Below are 19,511 nucleotides of genomic sequence, written 5' to 3'. Positions count from 1 at the left end.
TCATATCCATTCTACATATGTATATAAAATATAAATATAAAATTCTTTAATACATACATTTGATGTTATTACTTGTTCTATATTTGCAATAAATCATTTATTTTTAATGGAGATCAGATTAATTGAAATATTACAATCTATTTCCCATTCGGATTAATATGATCTGAAGAGTTCCAGCGCAGCAATTATTTTAACAGTATGTATACAAAAATTAATATGCAGTTTTTCTGCAAGAAACTCTTTTTCCAACGAAAAATCAATTTGAAGGGCGGAGTTGGTACCCTGAAAACTTCACGAAGATCCGTGTAGTCAATTTAGCTTACAAGCTGATTCAAGGACAGCCGAGTATCATCAGGACTGCGAATCATCCTGCTTGTTCTTTTTTTCTTTTCTTGGACCTTCCACCGTCTTTCCGTGAGCGAACGATCTTCTTGCTCGACGCTCGTTTGGAACCCGTTTCTGAAATCATCTTGCCAGTCTGTTGGCTCGGTTCGCGCCCGTTCTTATTAGATTACAACCGATAGATTGTCGTTCAAACCATCAAGCCAACTATGCAACAACCTAAAGAACAAAAATTTGTAACTACGCGAAGGACATTACTACACACGCAGCTGATATTTCGTGAATCCATCTCGAACGAAACGAGAGTCAAGATCGTTATGGCGAATTCCCTGAAGCGAGATCTGGTCGCTTGGTTGGCGGTCGAACGGTAATCCCACAAAGGAGACTTCTCATCGACGTGCCGCAGGCTTTTACGAGTTGTTTTCAGCATCGTCTGCCCGAGGAGACGGCCTCTCTTTCCAAGGTTCGATTCATTCGACCGCAAACGACTTCCTTCACCACTATGGTGGCTTTTTCTTCCTTCTTTTCAGACCTCGAATTAACGCCCAAGAAGATCCATTCACTTTGTTTTATTATTTTACTAACTATAGTTGTTATCTTGTTTAAAGTTTGTTTATATATGCCTTTATAAAATCATAAAGGAAATTAATTCATATTCTTTCTATGTCATATTATAATTATGTATATCGAGAAAGAGAAATATGTAATACCTAAAATTTTGTTACCACCCTTAATTCCATCAAGTCTTGACCCCCTTTTCTTGGAAACAAAGTCTCGTTCAAACTTAAAATCTGGCGATCCCGGTTTGTTTGCAAGAAAAGAAGCCGCGCCACAGTATGCGCCCACCTTAAGCTACAGTTAAAGTGGCTGCGACCTCGTCCGAACTGAAGTTCTGACGAACACATCAGAACAATCAATCCTGTAGATTCTTCTACGAGTGGTTTCCTTCGTCAGAACACACGCGAATCTCTACACCCGACAATCACCTCGTTCTAATTCAGTTTACATAAACAACCACCGAGTTCTATTTCATGAAATGTATTTGTGTGTGTCAAGTATAAGTAGCCTACAGTACAGTAACAAGAGGTTTCCGTTGTTTATCGTTGATTGAAAAGGTTGGTTCGATTGGCTAAATTTCGTCAGAACTCTAGTTCGAACCAAAACGTATCCACTGTAACTGTAGCCTTACGCGTTTAACCGATCAATGAGGAAACAAACCTTCGATTCGATAAATCTGTAGTTACAGTACAGGAGCCATGAAATTAAAATGAATTGCTCTGCAATGCAAATACGGCTAAGAAATAAAAACGGGAAGCAGTGATCCGGAAGAAACGAAACGACACAGACGAGGAATTTCAAACTCTGTTCCACGGTTGAATGGGATCGTTTCTCACGTTAACGAACTGTCACGGCGTTCCATGCGGTTGAACCGCCGCGAATCCGTGATGAATTTATTGAGTCGCTCGACGATGTAACTTCGTACCTCGCACGCTGGTCTGTACCAGTAATAACCGATGCGATGCATCAGTGGGTGCATCTGGTGTTGTGTAACCCGAAGCAGGTTGAAGCACCGGGTATCATTTCGCAATAATTATTTTGCATCCTTCTCGTACGGACCAACTCGTAGTTTCTTTATGCCTCGCTTTGCTTAATCCCTTGTAACTCGGGCACACCGAACACCCGATCCACAAAATTTTGCGGCCCGTTTGACCTTTTCAATCTTATCATTGCTACGATTGTTTCTCGTTCTTTTGCCAAAGGGCTTATTTTATTTGCGAATAAAACGTATCCGACTCTGCTTATAACACTTATGATATCTGGCCTAAACAAATCTAAACAGAGTGAACTACGTGACTGTGAACCCATCCTAAGGTTACAACCTCGCCCGACGAGTGTGCTGGGTCCGTCGCAGAGCCATCGCCGAAGGGAACCGGTATTAAAGTCAATGAGAACTGGTTCGTGAAGAGAATATGATGTCACTTTCATCGCGATGGCTCGCGCCGAGGGCACGACAAAATAATAAAGAAGGATTCGTACAGGGAATGATAATTGAGATTAGACTCGATTCCGGCAAGACGTCCGATATGTTTTCCTTTGTTTCGAGCTTCTTGCATGACTTCAGCGTACTTGGATCCCATTTTCCTTGGCCTTATTTCGCCTGGTCACGAAACACGCGTATGTGTGCGAGTATTCGTCTTTTTGTGGGAAGGAGGATAAGGACAGTTGCCCGATTCAAAGCAGCGTACTTCAAACGAGGTTTCCTGATACCTCTGTCCCTGCAATTGTAATAAATTTTCCTCGTTAACGACGATAAAATTCAGAACTTCGTGGGAAAAAACAAAATTTATCGGTTCAATGAGTTTCCAAAATTTTTAAGATAGAAACATCAACAATTAAAGTTGATAGCCCTTTTTACTCGAGATTTTTAAATGCTTATCACATTGTTCTTTATCTAAATATCACAAATAGAGAACATCCGAGTTCTTTTTTCAAGAAATTCATTCCAGACATTTACAAAAATATGTATAAATTGTTTGTATTAAAAAGGTTTACTAATAAGCCGAGTTACGTAAAGGTCTTTTTGAAATTACGACTGGAGAAAGAGAAAAATATTAATGAAATTATACAATTGCTATTTTCTAAACAAAACACGCGGTCGTATAGAGACCAACCCTTCTTGCTTATGAATCATTATTTTCAAGAATTGGTTCCCGAAGCCGAGGAAGAACGAAGCACAGTGCCTCGATGTTGTAATTGCCGTCAGACAAGTATAGCCGCAGATCCTCCTTTGTGTTCAATCTTAAAGGGAAGGGAGAGGGTTCACCTTTCACCCTGGAGTAACTGTACAACGAGGAAAGTCAGGGTATGGATTATGACGATGGAGGTGAACAGCTGGGACTCGATATAACCTGCCACGATTACGTTTCTGTTGCCGCCTCGCCGACTAGTATTAATTTTCCGTTTGCGTCCATTGCAAAATAAACTCTTCCTACAAGCGAGAAAATCATTCGTACAGAGACCACTATATAGAGAAATTTTAACACGTTTACTGGTCAAACTGATTTCATAAAACTAAACAAATCCAAAATCCTAGCTTGGAAATTTATAGAATATCTTATACCTATATGGCCTGAACAAGTTTTTAACGATCTTCTTCAAATATGTGTTAAAATTCTATGAAAGAATTTAATTAAATAAAGAAATAGTATAGTATATAACAAATAAGAGACAAAAAGATGAAAACTTAAAGGTGAAGATTTCAATTAAATTCTAAAGAATGTAATAAATCTAACTAATAAGTTTATAATTTTGTATTTTCTTCTGGAAGGAAAAAACTAGATTGGAAATTAACTTAACAGATTCCATATTTAAAGTTACAGAAATCATGTCAGTCCGTGTATTCGATTTAGATGTTCCGAATAATAAAAGAAGCCGATGACAAGTAGCGGTAAACGTGAAAGTGAATGAACTCGCGTGTTTGCAACCGCGAAGTTTGTTATCGTGGTTCGTTGAACGAGGAACAGCAACGGAAAACGAAAAGGAATCGCTTACGTAAACGCTTTCGTTTGTTTTTCAAATATGCATCGGCTCGATTCTGATTCAGCACGGAAGAGTACGGTGCTTCCACGGGTCTGCGGCGATTCACGCAGCCGATAATTAACTGATAGAAACTTGACTTTTCATTCGTAAAAAGGACAACACTATGCATTCTTGGTGAAAAAGATTCGGTAACTTGTTAATGAGGGCTTTAAAAAAATAAATAGCAAGTCCTGGATGGAATTACCATAATATGGAAACTTTGTTCCAATAATCAATTTTTGAAAAATGCATTTGAAAATCAGTCTCTTCTTTTTGAAAAGGAAAAAAGAACGTAGTAGAATTGTGTTATACAGGTCACAATGATAAAAGAAATTTAGTTTCATTTAAGAATTTCATATTCTATATGACTTACTTGTAAAATGTCTTCATGTATCTATTTATAGTAAACCTAATTACAACTTTCTTAACATGGGTACTGAGTATCTTGGTTACTAAACAAGCCTATAAATACGTTTGAAGTCGTAATACCTCCTGCTACTCATTATCATTTCTCTATCTACCTTTTCTTGAATTGTTTAACCAATGGCCGCGTATTTTCCATTTTCAAACTGCTGAAAAAATTAATACATACTCACAATTAAACAAGAATATTTGTATAAATAAATATTTTTCTATAAATTCTTATTTTGAAAACACAATTCAACATAGAACTGTACAATGAATGATTCCGATTGATTTGGCGATAGAGCATCAAACATTCTCTAACAAAATGTGGGAAAAGGTAACAGAATACCTGGTTTTTTTATGCTAGGATCAAAATATATTCATTAATTACTAAATAGAAAAGATAAAAAACTGTTAAAAGTTCCGTTCGATTTTTGATTTTTACCATTTCGGATTAAACTTCACTGGATGATCTCTGGAAAAATGCGACCAGGCAGTGCCTCTCGTTCAATCTTTACTCACCCTATCCACTGGACGAACGGTATTATTCGCGTAAGAACAATTCGATCGTGATTCAGAGCGGTGAGCGTGGGCGTGCTGCGGATAATCGGATCGAGAAGGGATTGGAGGGTCGCACGGATCTCGAAGTGAAAGTCCCGGGATCGACGCTTCAGTCGCGCCGCAACCACGGATTCGAACAGATACAATCGTGTTTTACTCCGTTTTTCTTCTTCGATACCTCTCTCGTCAATTATCCTAAGAGTTTCAGTATTTCATTTTTGCGTGAAAATGTATGAGCTGTTGTGTAGTGATGGGGACGTGACCGTTTTGGATTAAGGATTCCACAGTGATCTATGGAATTGGACGCCCGAGGTTCGATTATAGTATGTACATACTGCCCCATCCATAAGTCAATTGGTTTTTCACAAAATTATCTGTAAAACTAGAGCATTTTTACCAATTTTTATCGTTTCCTTTAAAATTATTGATAGAAACAGCAGGTTTTTACCATTTCTCCACTGACTTGGGAAATGGAAGTTAAGAGAGTATCTTACTGTAAACTTTCAAAAAATCGATTCTTTTTTAAATATTTTCTTTAAAAACAGTTATATGTGTACAATCCTATGTCCAAATTCGTTTGTTTCATATTTTTTTAGTTTTCGAAAATGATGAAAAATGTATTCAACACGTTTTCCATAAAACTATACTTTTTTAGCTGGTTTCAGGATGATAATTAAATTTCAAAGTGTTACTATTTATTTAATTATCTACTTTTTCCTTTCGTGTTAGTACTTTCTATAACTAAACTCATCCTAATTAAGAATCTTTTTTCATTTTTTATTTCACATATGTAAGATGGTTGAAATCATGAAACGACTTTTTTTTACTACGTTTTAGAACATACAAAATGCTCAATTATGATTAATTTACTTTGAAAAAATTTATACATATTTTGTAAATATCAATAGATATCTGTGAAGAATTCAAATAAAAATAAATTATATATTCCTTTCAAATACAGACAATTTTCTGAACCGTTCTTATTCTAATCATAATGTATCAATGCCTGTTTAAAGTAAAAGTATCATTTATATAATTATTTTTATATCGTGAATGTGATTCTTATATGCAAGGTGTCCGAAAAGGTCAGGACCAAACTTATACTGAGTGTTACCGAGACCAAATAGATAAAAAAAATTCATGAAAACTTATACCAAAAAATGCATTATTGAAAAATCATTCAGAGAAATTCCGGCAATGGTTAATATGAGTAGAAGTACAGCGAGTGACATTGTTAACAAATTTAAACGTGGAAATAGCATCGAGTCTGTAACACAAAAAGAACCACCAAAAAAGGGACTTAATTAACTCGTCAACTATTTCTGAGTGCATTACTGGCTTAATTCCGTTGCAAGTATCCATAACGTGGATTGGTGCAAGAACCGAGACACCACATACTGTGGATTATCGACGCTGTTGACTTTTCTAACGAAGAACAACGCGAACGATTGGAAGACACAGGGGAGCAGCGGACGACCGACGATCGCTATTATTATTATTTTGTCTGTGTGAAAGGCATAACCTCGGTGTGCTCGTGCGCGCAATAACGGAAATATTAATGCACGGAGCTCGCTCGAACTTTCGACCAGACGCCGTAACGAGCCACGAATCGATCGTGCTTGTTCTCCGTGTCCTGTTCACTTCGATCCGCCATGCGTGAAGGCTCTCCGTCGGTTTACGGTACATTGTGGCGTTATTTCGTACGCTAATAACCAACGTCTGCTTCTTTTTCTCAGCTCCCTAGCCTGGGAATAAAGAATCTCTATCCTTCTTAAATCCATTAACGCCCTTGTTCCTGTTCTTACAGTGAGAACATATAGCCCGCAAAACAAGAGCGTGAATGCGATACCTGTAAAATAAAAATTCTTTTATTTAAACGTTATTCAAATCAAACAAGAATTTTGATAATAAATCATAATAATTTCAACGTGTTAAGCAACTGTGTAATGACAATTAATTGTGGCTATGACAATTAAATTTTATCTTTCAAATATTTTCTTCTATTTGCATTAAGTATAGATAATGTCGCGCTTGGTCATAACTGCACTGTCTAATCCACTGTCTGAACAAAAACTAATGAAAGAACGACCTATGGTCAGGGCTATTTAACACGTTCCCTGTCAAGTTGCTTTTGACTAATTATAAGTGTTATTTCCACGCCATGTGTACCGAAAACAGTACACGCTATAAGGTTTGATGAATTTGCAAAATTTACCTGTTCTTTTTCGTTTGTGTACTGGAAATTTATTTGTTGGTATTTGTAAAAATTTGTATGACATAACATAAAAAATAACAAAAACGAGTCGAGTAGCGGGCGACCTCGAAAACATACAGCGCATGATGAAGTAATGTACGATTTGAAAAAAAGATGGAAAAATATTCCAAGACAGGATGCAACGATAATTACCGTAGAATACACGCACGAGATACAAGATTAACTGTGCCTGAATCACCCAATAAGGAATCATTTAAAAATTCATAATTTAATTTTCGTTTTATCAGATAACTCATTCTTTAGAACCTGGAATTTAAATGCGCTTTCCACTCGAGTTTTGCTAACTGTTCCTTCATTTTGGACAAACTGTAAACATACTGTGTGAAATATTAGGTCATCCCATAAATTATGTCGTTTTTTATCGTACTTTATATTGAGTTGAACAGAAGTAAATCCGACTGTATTGTTTTTAGAGAAAATTACTAGTTTAACCAACGACATAATGTCCATTAATCTCTAATACTTCCCTACTGTCCTACGAGGTTTTTAATATCATCTTGAAGGACTTTTTCGATTTAAATAATTTTGTAGGCAAAAGAGTGATAATCTGACAGTACTAAAGCGAAGGAGTTTGGGGAATGCTCCATAACTTTTCAATTTAAATCCTTAATTTTGTTTTGAATCAAAATTGAGCATTGTCCTGATGGAACACGACTCCTTTTTTATTGACGAGATGTAGACGATTCATTAAATATTCGTTTACATGTAGCGATTGTTAATAGTAAACTTCTAAATTAATGATCTGGTTTGAAGGCGAAAATTCATAGTAAATTATTCCCCTTGGTGTCCCACCATTGGCTATTTTGATTGCAAATTTTTTTTTACAATACGTTCAAGTGTTTCGTCTAGAATACACCATTGTCTCTTTGAGTATTGCTGCTGTGGCGGCCAAGGCACCACATACGCCTTAGCCGTTCGAAGCCGCTACAATGTATGGTTGCACACGAGACGATGGTTGCACACGAGACGATGGTTGCACACGAGACGACCAGAGCCGCGTGAGCCGAAAAGCCGTTGTCGTCGTCTCTGACCGTCTTTTGTTTTTGAAGGCCTCTTGGTACGGTGGCGATGATCGTACCAGAGAGTCGAGCGTAACCCGCACCACGAGTCACGTCGTTGTACGACAGCAACAATAAAATTGTGCGGAACGGAACAGAGCGGAGTCATTATCTTCCCGATCCCACATTGGTGACCCCGACGTGATCTCGCCGCGCAAGTAAAGTTTTTTTAAGAAAATTTGGACATTTTTGTATACGGACAATATTAGTTAGTGTAGAGAAATAAGTGTATAGTGTTAAGGACATAAGGAAAGGACACGGTCTGACAAATAGTAGGCGCGGTGTGTGTGTGCGGTGAAATTAATCTTTTGTGACCAAGACTGGTAAAATGACTGACCCTAACGTTAACGCAGGGACATCCGCGGGTGTGCCGTTGGCAGTTGATCGCGTCGCTGTACGGATACCCGAGTTTTGTCCGGGAGACCCGGAGATGTGGTTTTCAATGGTAGAGAGAAGTTTTGAGGTATCCAATGTAACGTCGGAGACCACGAAATTCGGGTACATTCTCGGCGCGTTAAGTGCGCGACACGCCGCGGAAGTAAGAGACATTATCATGAATCCCCCGGCCGCGGATCCGTACACGACGCTAAAAAATGAGTTCATTCGCCGGCTTAGTGCGTCGCAGGAACAGAAAACGCGGCGGTTATTGGAACACGAGGAAATCGGGGACAGAAAACCGTCCCAATTTCTTCGTCACCTGCGCGGATTGGCCGGTACGGCTTTTTCGGACGGTGTATTGCGGACGCTTTGGATGGGCCGACTACCTGCTAATATGCAGGTGATTTTAGCCACGCAGCGGGACACCCCGCTGGATAAGGTGGCAGAGTTGGCAGACGCTGTTGCGGATACGATGACACCGCGGGTACACGTCACGGAGGCCGCGATTACGAGCGTATCTGCATCCTGCCAAATACCCCCGCCGGGCCCGAGCATCGAGGCCATGTTAAACATTAAGATGTCACAATTGGCTCTTTCCTTGAGGCAGGAAATTTCTGCCATCCGTGAATCCTTGGTGGACCAGGGGCAATCTTCCCGTCGCAGGTGGACCCACCGAAATCATCCAAACTCGCGCTACCGCAGACGATCTCTATCGCGATCGCGAGAGCGGCCCGCGGGAGGACAAATGGACCATCAAGGGAAATGCTGGTACCATTGGCGGTTCGGTCCGGCCGCGCAGAGGTGCGTTGCACCGTGCAATTGGAACGCCACGGATCAGGGAAACGACCTGGGGAGTCGTTGATGGCGGCCAGCGACACAAATCCAGCATCACGCCGCCTCTTCATCTTAGACAACAGCTCGAAGACGGAATTTTTAGTGGATACCGGGGCCGATTTGTGCGTTTTTCCGCGCCGCCTGCTAGGCGGATTGCGAGAAAGATCGGAGTACCAGCTGGCGGCGGCGAATGGGAGTGTAATTAACACCTACGGGACAGTGTCGTTAAACCTGCACCTCGGCCTACGACGGGATTTCGTGTGGCGATTCGTGGTTGCGGATGTTACAAAACCCATAATCGGGGTAGACTTTCTCGATCACTTCGATCTTATGGTGGACATCCGCAATCGTCGCCTCGTCGATCGGACCACGTCGTTAACGGTCCGCGGAACACGAGCCGAGGATGAAACGCCGTCGGTGAAGACAGTAGCAGGGACTACCGTTTACCACCAGCTCCTGATGCAGATGCCGGAACTTACACGGCCTAGCGGCACCCCGATGAGGACTACGCACCAAACGGTGCATTACATCGAGACAACCCCTGGACCACCCGTTTCCAGCAAGCCGCGGCGGCTTGCACCGGACCGGCTCAAGGCTGCCCAGAAGGAGTTCGACGCGATGGTGAAGATGGGCATCGCTTGTCCTTCGAAGAGCGCGTGGTCAGCACCCCTTCATATGGTTCCGAAGAAGGGCGAAGAAGCTTGGAGGCCTTGCGGTGACTATAGAGCGTTAAACGCACGGACAATTCCCGACCGATACCCCGTGCGTCACATTGAGGATTTTGCGCAACAACTGAGTGGCAAAAAGGTATTTTCCACAATAGATCTCGTCCGAGCTTATAATCAGATTCCGGTTGCGTCGGAAGACGTCGGAAAAACGGCCATTACAACGCCGTTCGGGCTTTTTGAATTCCCGTACATGTCGTTCGGGTTACGAAATGCCGCGCAAACATTTCAGCGCTTTATCGACGAAATTTTACGCGGTTTCGATTTTTGTTACGCGTATATAGACGACATTTTGGTCGCCTCAGAATCCCAAGCCGATCACCTGCGCCATTTAGAATTATTATTTAAACGATTAAAAGATTATGGCATTGTTGTTAATCCGAGTAAATGCACGTTCGGACAGGAAGAAGTTAAATTTCTAGGCTATCGGGTAAATGAAAGCGGCACTCAACCTTTGCCCGGCAAGGTACAAGCCATAAAGTCATTTCCCCTTCCGAAAAACGCGAAGGATTTGAGGCAGTACTTGGGAATGCTTAATTTTTACCGCCGTTTTATCCCAGATGCCGCTCGCTTTCAAGCACCCTTGAACGACCTTCTAGCCGGCAATTTAAAGGGCAAGACCCTGATAGCCTGGACTTCGGAAGCGCGTCAGGCTTTCGAAAATACCAAAAATAGTTTAGCAAACGCAACCCTGCTTTCTCATCCTGCGGTCAACGCTCCATTGTCGGTTACCTGCGATGCTTCTGATTACACCGTAGGAGCTGTTTTACATCAGTGCGTCGGCAACGAACGACAACCATTAGCATTCTTTTCTAAGAAATTAGGATCTGCCGAAAAGAAGTATTCAGCTTACGACCGGGAACTACTTTCTATCTATTTAGCAATAAAACATTTCAAACATATGCTCGAAGGCAGACATTTCACGATTTTTACAGACCATAAACCCATAACTTTCGCTTTCAAACAGAAATTAGATAAATGCTCTCCTCGACAATTCCGATACCTAGATTACATTGCGCAATTCTCTACAGATATTCAACATATTTCCGGTAAAGACAACGTCGTTGCCGATGCACTGTCCAGAGTGGAAACGGTTAACCACTCGATTAATTTCGAAGAATTGGCAAAATCGCAAGCCCAGGATGAGGAGTTGCAGCGGTTGTTGAATAGCGAATCTAGCCTGCGATTACGCAAAGTCTCGTTGCCTGGCACGTCTTCCGAAATTTTTTGCGATATTTCGACTAAGAATGTAAGACCTTATGTCACCCCTCCTTTCCGACGTGCAGTTTTTAATATGTTACATGTATTATCACATCCAGGTATTAACGCGACGATCAAGCTCATAACGCAACGTTATGTTTGGCCGTCGATTAAAAGAGATGTTCGCACGTGGACACGTTGCTGTATACCGTGCCAAAGATCAAAAATTTCCCGTCATGTGACTGCACCATTGGCTACATTTGTTAAACCTTCTGCGCGATTCGAACACATTCATTTAGACATAGTAATTTTACCGGTGTCCGAAGGTTTCAGGTATTGTCTGACCTGTGTAGACAGATATACGCGGTGGCCGGAAGCCTTCCCCATGGTCGATCAGGAGGCCCAAACCGTAGCTCGAACCTTTTATGACGGTTGGGTAGCGCGGTTTGGTGCTCCCGTACGGATTACCACCGATCAGGGTAGGCAGTTCGAATCCAAATTATTTTTTGCGCTGAACAATTTAATTGGATCCACACGCCTTCGCACAACGGCGTATCACCCAGCGGCCAATGGGATGGTAGAGCGTTTTCACCGACAGATCAAGTCGGCTATAAGGTGCCACGGATCCGACAAGTGGACAGAAATACTTCCGACGGTTCTACTCGGTATTCGTTCCGCCTGGAAAGAAGACCTCGGCGCTACCTCAGCGGAATTAGTTTATGGCGAGCCATTAAGATTACCGGGAGAGTTCTTGTCTTCGCATTCAGCGGAAGGCACAGAAAATGCTTCCGATTTTACTAATAGACTACGCAACCATTTTTCTAAATTGAGTCCCTCTAATGCATCACGCCATTCCGTTAATCGTACATTCGTTTTCAAAGATCTTAGCAGTTCAACACATGTTTTCATCCGAACAGATTCAGCCAAAACTATTTTACAACCCGCTTATGAAGGTCCATACGCCGTAGTGCGCCGAGGCGAAAAAACATTTACAATAAACATTAGAGGTAAGGAAATAAATATATCAATTGAAAGGCTAAAGCCTGCTTATATGCTAGCAGAAAACAGACCGGATCCCGTGAGCATAGAAAATCAGCCGGTCACACAAACAAACGTACCTGACAATGCGCCGGTTATACAACAACGTGTTACGCGTTCAGGTAGACGCGTACGTTTTCCCGATCGATTTCAAATTACGCGGTAGTACTTAAGGCTTGCGCATTATTATAATAAGTATCATATACCATTTATTTTTATCCATCACTTTTATGTACTTTCATGTATTTTTAGGTATTACGTATTATATATTAAACTCCATGTAAATTCCTTTTTTTTTCAACTCTGTTCAAATACTGTAATGTAAATCTTAGTTAGGATAACGTATTTTATATAATAGAGTAAATGGTAGTGGTAATGTAGTCGGTCAATTTTTCGTAATTGTGCCAATTACTGGCAGGGGGGTAGTGTGGCGGCCAAGGCACCACATACGCCTTAGCCGTTCGAAGCCGCTACAATGTATGGTTGCACACGAGACGATGGTTGCACACGAGACGATGGTTGCACACGAGACGACCAGAGCCGCGTGAGCCGAAAAGCCGTTGTCGTCGTCTCTGACCGTCTTTTGTTTTTGAAGGCCTCTTGGTACGGTGGCGATGATCGTACCAGAGAGTCGAGCGTAACCCGCACCACGAGTCACGTCGTTGTACGACAGCAACAATAAAATTGTGCGGAACGGAACAGAGCGGAGTCATTATCTTCCCGATCCCACACTGCTATAAAATATCCATTTTTCATCGCAAGTTACGATTTGTTTTCTTTGCTCAAATCGTGCGTACAGCCCATATATCTAGTTTGAAAGTCACTCCGAGACAATAAAGGGTTTTAATGCCACATGTTTGAGGAGTATTAAACTTCGATGCAAGTTCTCTAGCCGTAATTTGACGATTTATGGCAACTGTTGACTATTGTTTCTGGTCGTCCAGAACGTAGTGCATTTTCTGCAAGATCCCCACACGGTGGGAACCTTTCTTGTCTATTTCGCGTCAAGTTGCAGCAAAAAGCACGACGGAAGGTTCGTTGAACTACGGTACCAAGCTTTTCTCTGGAACTGCATTTCCATGTTTAATTTCTTTTTTCCAAAATCAACGAACGTCGTAATGAAAGAGTACGAGACGTGCTCGCTGACGACAAAATTGCGGCAGATTCGCCGGTTCAAAGGAAAGATTTTTCACCGCGATCGCTACACCGGCTAGACTCATCCATTAAGCCAGTGGTGCGCAACTAGTACCGTGCCACGTAATAATTTACGATCGCGGTTATTAATCGCGTAATAGCGGTGTTCGTCGAACCGGAATCGACGCTCGTTTTATAACGCTAACAAGGAGCATCATTCGTTCGAAGATCATCGATTTTTATGAAATTTGACAACAACGTAGAGCTGTAAAAAATATTAGAAATATATTTGTTTTTTATTTGTTGCTATCCATGTTCAAAATATGGAAACTTACTTCAAAGCGATGGAATGGTGAAATGGCTGAAGAATTAATAAAGATAGAAAGAAATGCTGAAAGTAAAAAAAGATTGACTATTGAGCACTCGTAATGTCCAAATAAGAATTTCACTAAATCGTAAATGGTTTAGATAATTAGATATTCATAAAAAAGTGATCAAAACTATTTCATCATTCATAATGATACCAAGATAGAGCATCGAAAATTATTAGATATAAATATTTGTATCGACTGATATTTATATTCTAGGGATGAAAACTACCCTAAAAAATGTGGGTAAAATAGCCATTTAATGAAACATTTAAAAAATAAATAAGATATTCCCTATTGGTTATCTATTATTCAAACAAAATTTAGTCTAACTTTACTAGCAAGCTAACCATGGAATTATCAAGTCGAAAAAGGAAGAACACTGCATTCTACGAATAAATAAACGCCTAATCCCTCCCACTCGTTTGCTTGCATTTAAAAGGTGGTTTCTGTGTCAGTCCGGAAACTAGTTTTGACTCTATTAAAAAGAGTTTGCGCACCGCTGCGCTGGTTCGACCGATATCAAACGTCGATAGCAGCGTAATATAGCGTTTGTATCGGCAACGGGGCACGATAGATCGAAAGAGGAAACGAGAGGAGCGGTCTACCTGGACAAAACTGGCTGCCTGGCAACCAGCTCGCCACCAGGCAACACGGATACACTATTGGCTCGTTGCAAAAGCTATGGAAATTGCATTTTCATTCCAAACTCGGTCCTCAATTTTTTCAGTTGGCGCACTTTCATTAAAAAATGTCAGACTTCTAACCATGTAACACTTGTAACGCGGAGAGTTCCAAGCTTTGCCTGAAATGAAAATAAAGAATAACTGCTTTAAATAACGTTTTAGACTTTTATTTTCTAAAATGACCGACTTCAGCGTTGGATTATATTGAAATTGAAAATATTCTTTTGCTAAAATGTTTGAAAACAGTACGTGATGCATCGTAAGAGGCCAAGAAAGAATTTACGGAAAGCGTGGGAGCAAAATGTGACTTATTCGAACAAAGCACTTTGGATACTCCAGTTATTGAATAACCATGATTATTTTTAGGGCTCGTATAGTTGCTAACGACAAGACGCACAAATGGCGAAGACAGTCATTCTTCGTGGCGCATAATGCGCCCACACTCGAGTATTAACACTTTAATGGCCGCACGTTTCTCACGTAGACTATTGCCTGCCGCCAGCAATTTTCGCAAGAGTTTCAATATAATCAAGGCTCCGTAACTGCTTTTTGACCTGATATATTTAAATTTTACATTTAAATATTATCTCTACATAATTTTATTATTAAGCATCCATATAAATACCGATTTTAAATTACATAGCTCGTCGATATCGTCGTAAACGTCAAAGACAGTCTCTTTAAATATTTCTTTTTCCTTAGAAACAGGACCAGACCAACACCAACTATTGCTCTAAGCGCAACCCAACAATGCTTAACTGTCCAGACATTAATACTTAAAAATAAGACTTAGATACTTAGAAATAAGAGTTCTTATCATTGTAGTAGACCAAAAGTATCGTCATCAGGGTACGTTACTGATTACAGCACACAATTGTTTACTCAATAGCTCAATAGCTACATCAAGACATAGATCATTATTTTCAAAACTAACTTAACTTCTAAAATTAAAAATATATCATTTGACTCGGCATAGGATACTGAAAAAATTCTTTGATGCTCCTTTCCCCAAGTGCTCTAAACACGTGCTTATTTTACTTACTAGTCGATCCAGTCTGCTTAGACATTTTCATTACAGACTATTTCCAAATTATGAAGTTACGGAAACTGAAGATTCCTGATCAATTTGTCTAAATTTAAGTCGACGAACTATCATTAGCTATTGAGGGCGATTCATCATTCGATTTCATACGAATAGCTTTGAACATCTTTTTACACCGACGCGACGGTGTGAATCAAAGTGAGGCACACGAGAATGCTAGGAGTATTATTGGGAGGAATCGTACATTGAGATACCATAACAAGCGCACGACCTCAAATTTGAACCTAAACAAACGCAATAAGTTGAATGATCAATGATATGGTGATTGAAACGGTAAAATCACATACGCGTGACAGCGGCCGATAACGGTTGATTGACAAACTAACATATACGTGACAGCGGCCGTCAAAGTGCTAAAATGCAGCCGTACACGCGAACGCTTACTGTTCTCTTCGTTGGTCGCGATGAAAACAGAACTTTCCGAGTATAAATGAAGAGGTTTCTCACGACTCGCGACGCAGATGGAAAGTGCGCCAAGGAAAACGTGGGCGAGATTTCGCGTTATCGATCGACGGATCGGGCTTGCGGGGCCCACGCTGAATCGCGTAACTGCCGCGACTTTATCGGGGAACAATAACCCGCTGCCTTTTTATTAATGCTCCAATAACGACTGCCTGCCTCGGTCTGCTCGTTCTTGGTCTTTCGTTGCACTAAAATCGTATTCTGATTTCGTGTTCTCTAGCTCGTTGATTCGTCTCCAGCAAAAACATCTGACATTCGATGACGTCGCATTCATAGTTCAGTGCGTTTCATATTTATATGATCCAAGGACGAATCTACCACGAAGCTAATAAAGCTTCAGCTTCAGCTTCAGACCCCCGCGCAAAGAAAGCCCTGAAAAGAGACTTATACCGATATTTTATCATCATCTTTCGGTTATACCTTATACAGGTTTTGCACTTTAAATTTAACTATTTATAAATCAAATTCATCCCTTTTGTTCTGATGTACATGTTCAAACAATGTATATTCTACTTTGTCTACTACCATATTCTCCAAAGATGATTCTCATGGAAAAATCCCCTAAACCCGTCAACCCTGAAAATTGTCACAATTATTATAGAAAATAAATATACAGGCTGTTCGGCCACCCCTGGGAAAAATTTGAATGGGGGATTCTAGAGACCAAAATAAGACGAAAATCAAGAATACCAATTTGTTGATGGAGGCTTCGTTAAAAAGTTATTAACAATTAAATTCAAAAATTTCAAATCGTTTTGGAAAAATTATTTTCGGTTACGGTGGTCAATTACAATCATGTTTGGTGAATAGACATACCCCCGAAATCTTGCGCATTTTGGAGAAAAAAATTCAGTACGGGCGGAACTTTAAACGTTAATAATTTTTTAACGAATCCTCCATCAACAAATTGGTATTCTTGATTTTCGTCTTATTTTGGCCTCTAGAATCCTCCATTAAAATTTTTCCCGGGGATGGCCGAACACTGTATAAAATTACCATTACTTGGACAGGTTTTATACTATACTTGTACGTAAGTATGAATTGTCATGAATTGGTAAATGCTATTAAATAAGTAACTTGTGTACATGTATGTATGTACATCTAAACCAGTGATCCCTTAATTTTGGCGTGTAGTGTAATTTGGTGCTAAATTGGTTAATAGTTACCGATTCCACGCGATGCTCGCAAAGGGAAAACAAATGATACGACATACCAGCCAGAAATGTCGTTGACTTGTTACAACATTACGATCTAACGGTTCGATCGTCGTTCGTGAATCTTTCTTTCTTTTTTTTTTGTGACGAGTCGGTGGGATCCGGTCGAACCACTCGGATTTCCTCCAGGGGTGATTAAAAACGCCGTCGTAGTCCGTATATGCTGAAAAACGAAACGTGCATGCTGAATGCATTTATATACATTGCGACCTGTGTTTACGGTAACGGGGATACATCGTGCGTCAAGGTTCCGTCAACCACGAGCCCCCTGATAAAACCGTACAATTTAACGGCGCCTGGGAAACAGCTTTCAACACACGCACACCTAATTAAGGCCGATTTATATCATCCGTTCATACACGAAACGTTTACGGCACAATTCGGTTTAGACAAATACCATTATAGGAAAAACAAACGAATGTTTATACAGTTTTTTTTTCTATCCTTTTTCTGATAACAATGCTATGCAATATAGATCTTCTAACATTAAATCTACCAAAGGGGAAAACATGACTTGTTTTGTTATTTGTCATAACTGCTCGTTTTTAGTACTTTTTATTTTTGAAATTTTATGACCTCTACTGACGTACATAAATGATTAATTTTATAAAGAGGTTTTCTTTTTTCTTATTTTCATTTCGACATTTCACTGTTGTCGAAACATCTTATTTTCCTGAATAACTAAATATGTTTTTTTTAAACAAAAATCTCATTTTCTGATCGAGCAAGGTTTACTTAAAGCTGGTAATGCTTGTAAAATCTTTGTTGTATGTGGTTTTACTCTACTTTCCTCTACTTATTATTTTTAAAAACAAATCACTTTTACCCCTCTGATAGAAGTACACGCAAGTCGTTGATAATACTACTGTTAAGGATAAATGTAAAAACGTTTTCAAACTATAATTACTATATGGATAATATAAATCAACCTTTATTAGGAACAACAGGTTACCCGCGTTAACTATATGCGTACATCGTTTTACTCCGTACTAAATATTCAGCATTTTCTATTGGACTGCGTATTTTATATATTTATCGTAACGTATGAGGTTGCGCAAGTAAGACGAGTCAGAACCATTTCTTAGCTCCAGTTAGAATTAAGAATGGTAAAACAAAAAAAATTGAACAGTTTCAAGATCTCACATTACACTGTATCTTTCGAAGTTGCCACCTTATCATAATATAAAAACTTTCGACAGTTACGAATCTTTACAGTATCTTATCCGTGCACATCACAAATGTTCTTTACTGTTTCTATAACTGTAATTCCCCTTCGAAACCCGTAAAGCAATACGCGATGAACACATATCTTGTCAGTAGTCAAAAGGAAAACTACAAATAAATGAGACAGCAAAAGGATATAGACACCTCATTGGAAACGCGCGTTCAACTCAATATTTAAAGTAAGATAAGAGTATAATATTACTTATGAGATCATTTAACAATTCGTAGACCTAACATTTTTGATTTTGTGATACTCGAGCAGAAAAAGAAACTGTAATGACTATTCCAACAGAAAGTTTCTAGAATCGATTCTATGTTTCAGATCAATAGTTGTATTGGGGTGAAAGCATCCTCGAGCCGTGGATAACAGAGAACGATGGCGAGACAACAAACAGCCGATCGAAACATCCCTCATCTGCGGGATATCTTCGGGTTCGGCAGCAAATGGGAGAACACGCGTATCCAGGCCGAGGAGAAGGCGCCAGGCCACGACAGCGCTGTGTCCGTCGGCTCGACCTCTGGCGAGGAAGAGAGTCCTAAAAACAGCAAGAAAAAGAAGTCACGTCGTCGCGACAATAGTAAAACTCTAACGGAAAGCGACGTGAAACATTTGGAAAGACACCTATCCATGAAGAAGACCATCCGTAAGAAGATCATGCGCGATTTACAGCAGGCGTTCGTCGAGGACCCGAACGAGTTTCGAGTGGACGACATACCCCCGGAACAGCTCAAGGCAGAAATCAATATTCAGAGCCTGAGCTTCGGTACACCCTCGCAGAAACAGGGACACACGCGTGGCAACGCGGAGAACACTTTTCTGGACATGTTACGCGCCGGAGGTGGTGGTAATTTTAATAATAAACCACTGGTTCTTAACCTAAAGTCCGTGTACCCTAACAGCCCTTTCACGCAAGGATACTTGTATG

General features: G+C 40.2%; 1 protein-coding gene across 4 annotated transcripts in view; it reads left to right on the top strand.

The window, feature by feature from the left end:
* The window catches only part of LOC122402517, a 46,991-nt gene that overhangs the window by 24,085 nt on the left and 3,395 nt on the right, over positions 1-19,511 (top strand). The window contains exons 1-2 of one of the 4 annotated variants that reach the window (XM_043405370.1): positions 5,021-5,199; positions 18,908-19,430. In XM_043405370.1, the coding sequence (XP_043261305.1) occupies positions 18,962-19,430 (469 nt within the window). In that variant the 5' untranslated portion in view covers positions 5,021-5,199; positions 18,908-18,961. Of the gene's footprint in view, positions 1-5,020; positions 5,211-18,907; positions 19,431-19,511 lie in introns of those variants that run through there. The other 3 variants (XM_043405369.1, XM_043405371.1, XM_043405368.1) reach the window with 3 other exon arrangements.

The sequence above is a fragment of the Colletes gigas genome, unplaced genomic scaffold, assembly GCF_013123115.1.
Source record: "Colletes gigas isolate AHSC1104 unplaced genomic scaffold, ASM1312311v1 Colletes_gigas_Sc00037, whole genome shotgun sequence".
NCBI classification, from domain to species: Eukaryota; Metazoa; Arthropoda; class Insecta; order Hymenoptera; family Colletidae; genus Colletes; species Colletes gigas.
The sequence above is the reverse complement of the archived record's forward strand: the minus strand, read 5'-3'. Positions and strand labels throughout refer to the sequence as shown.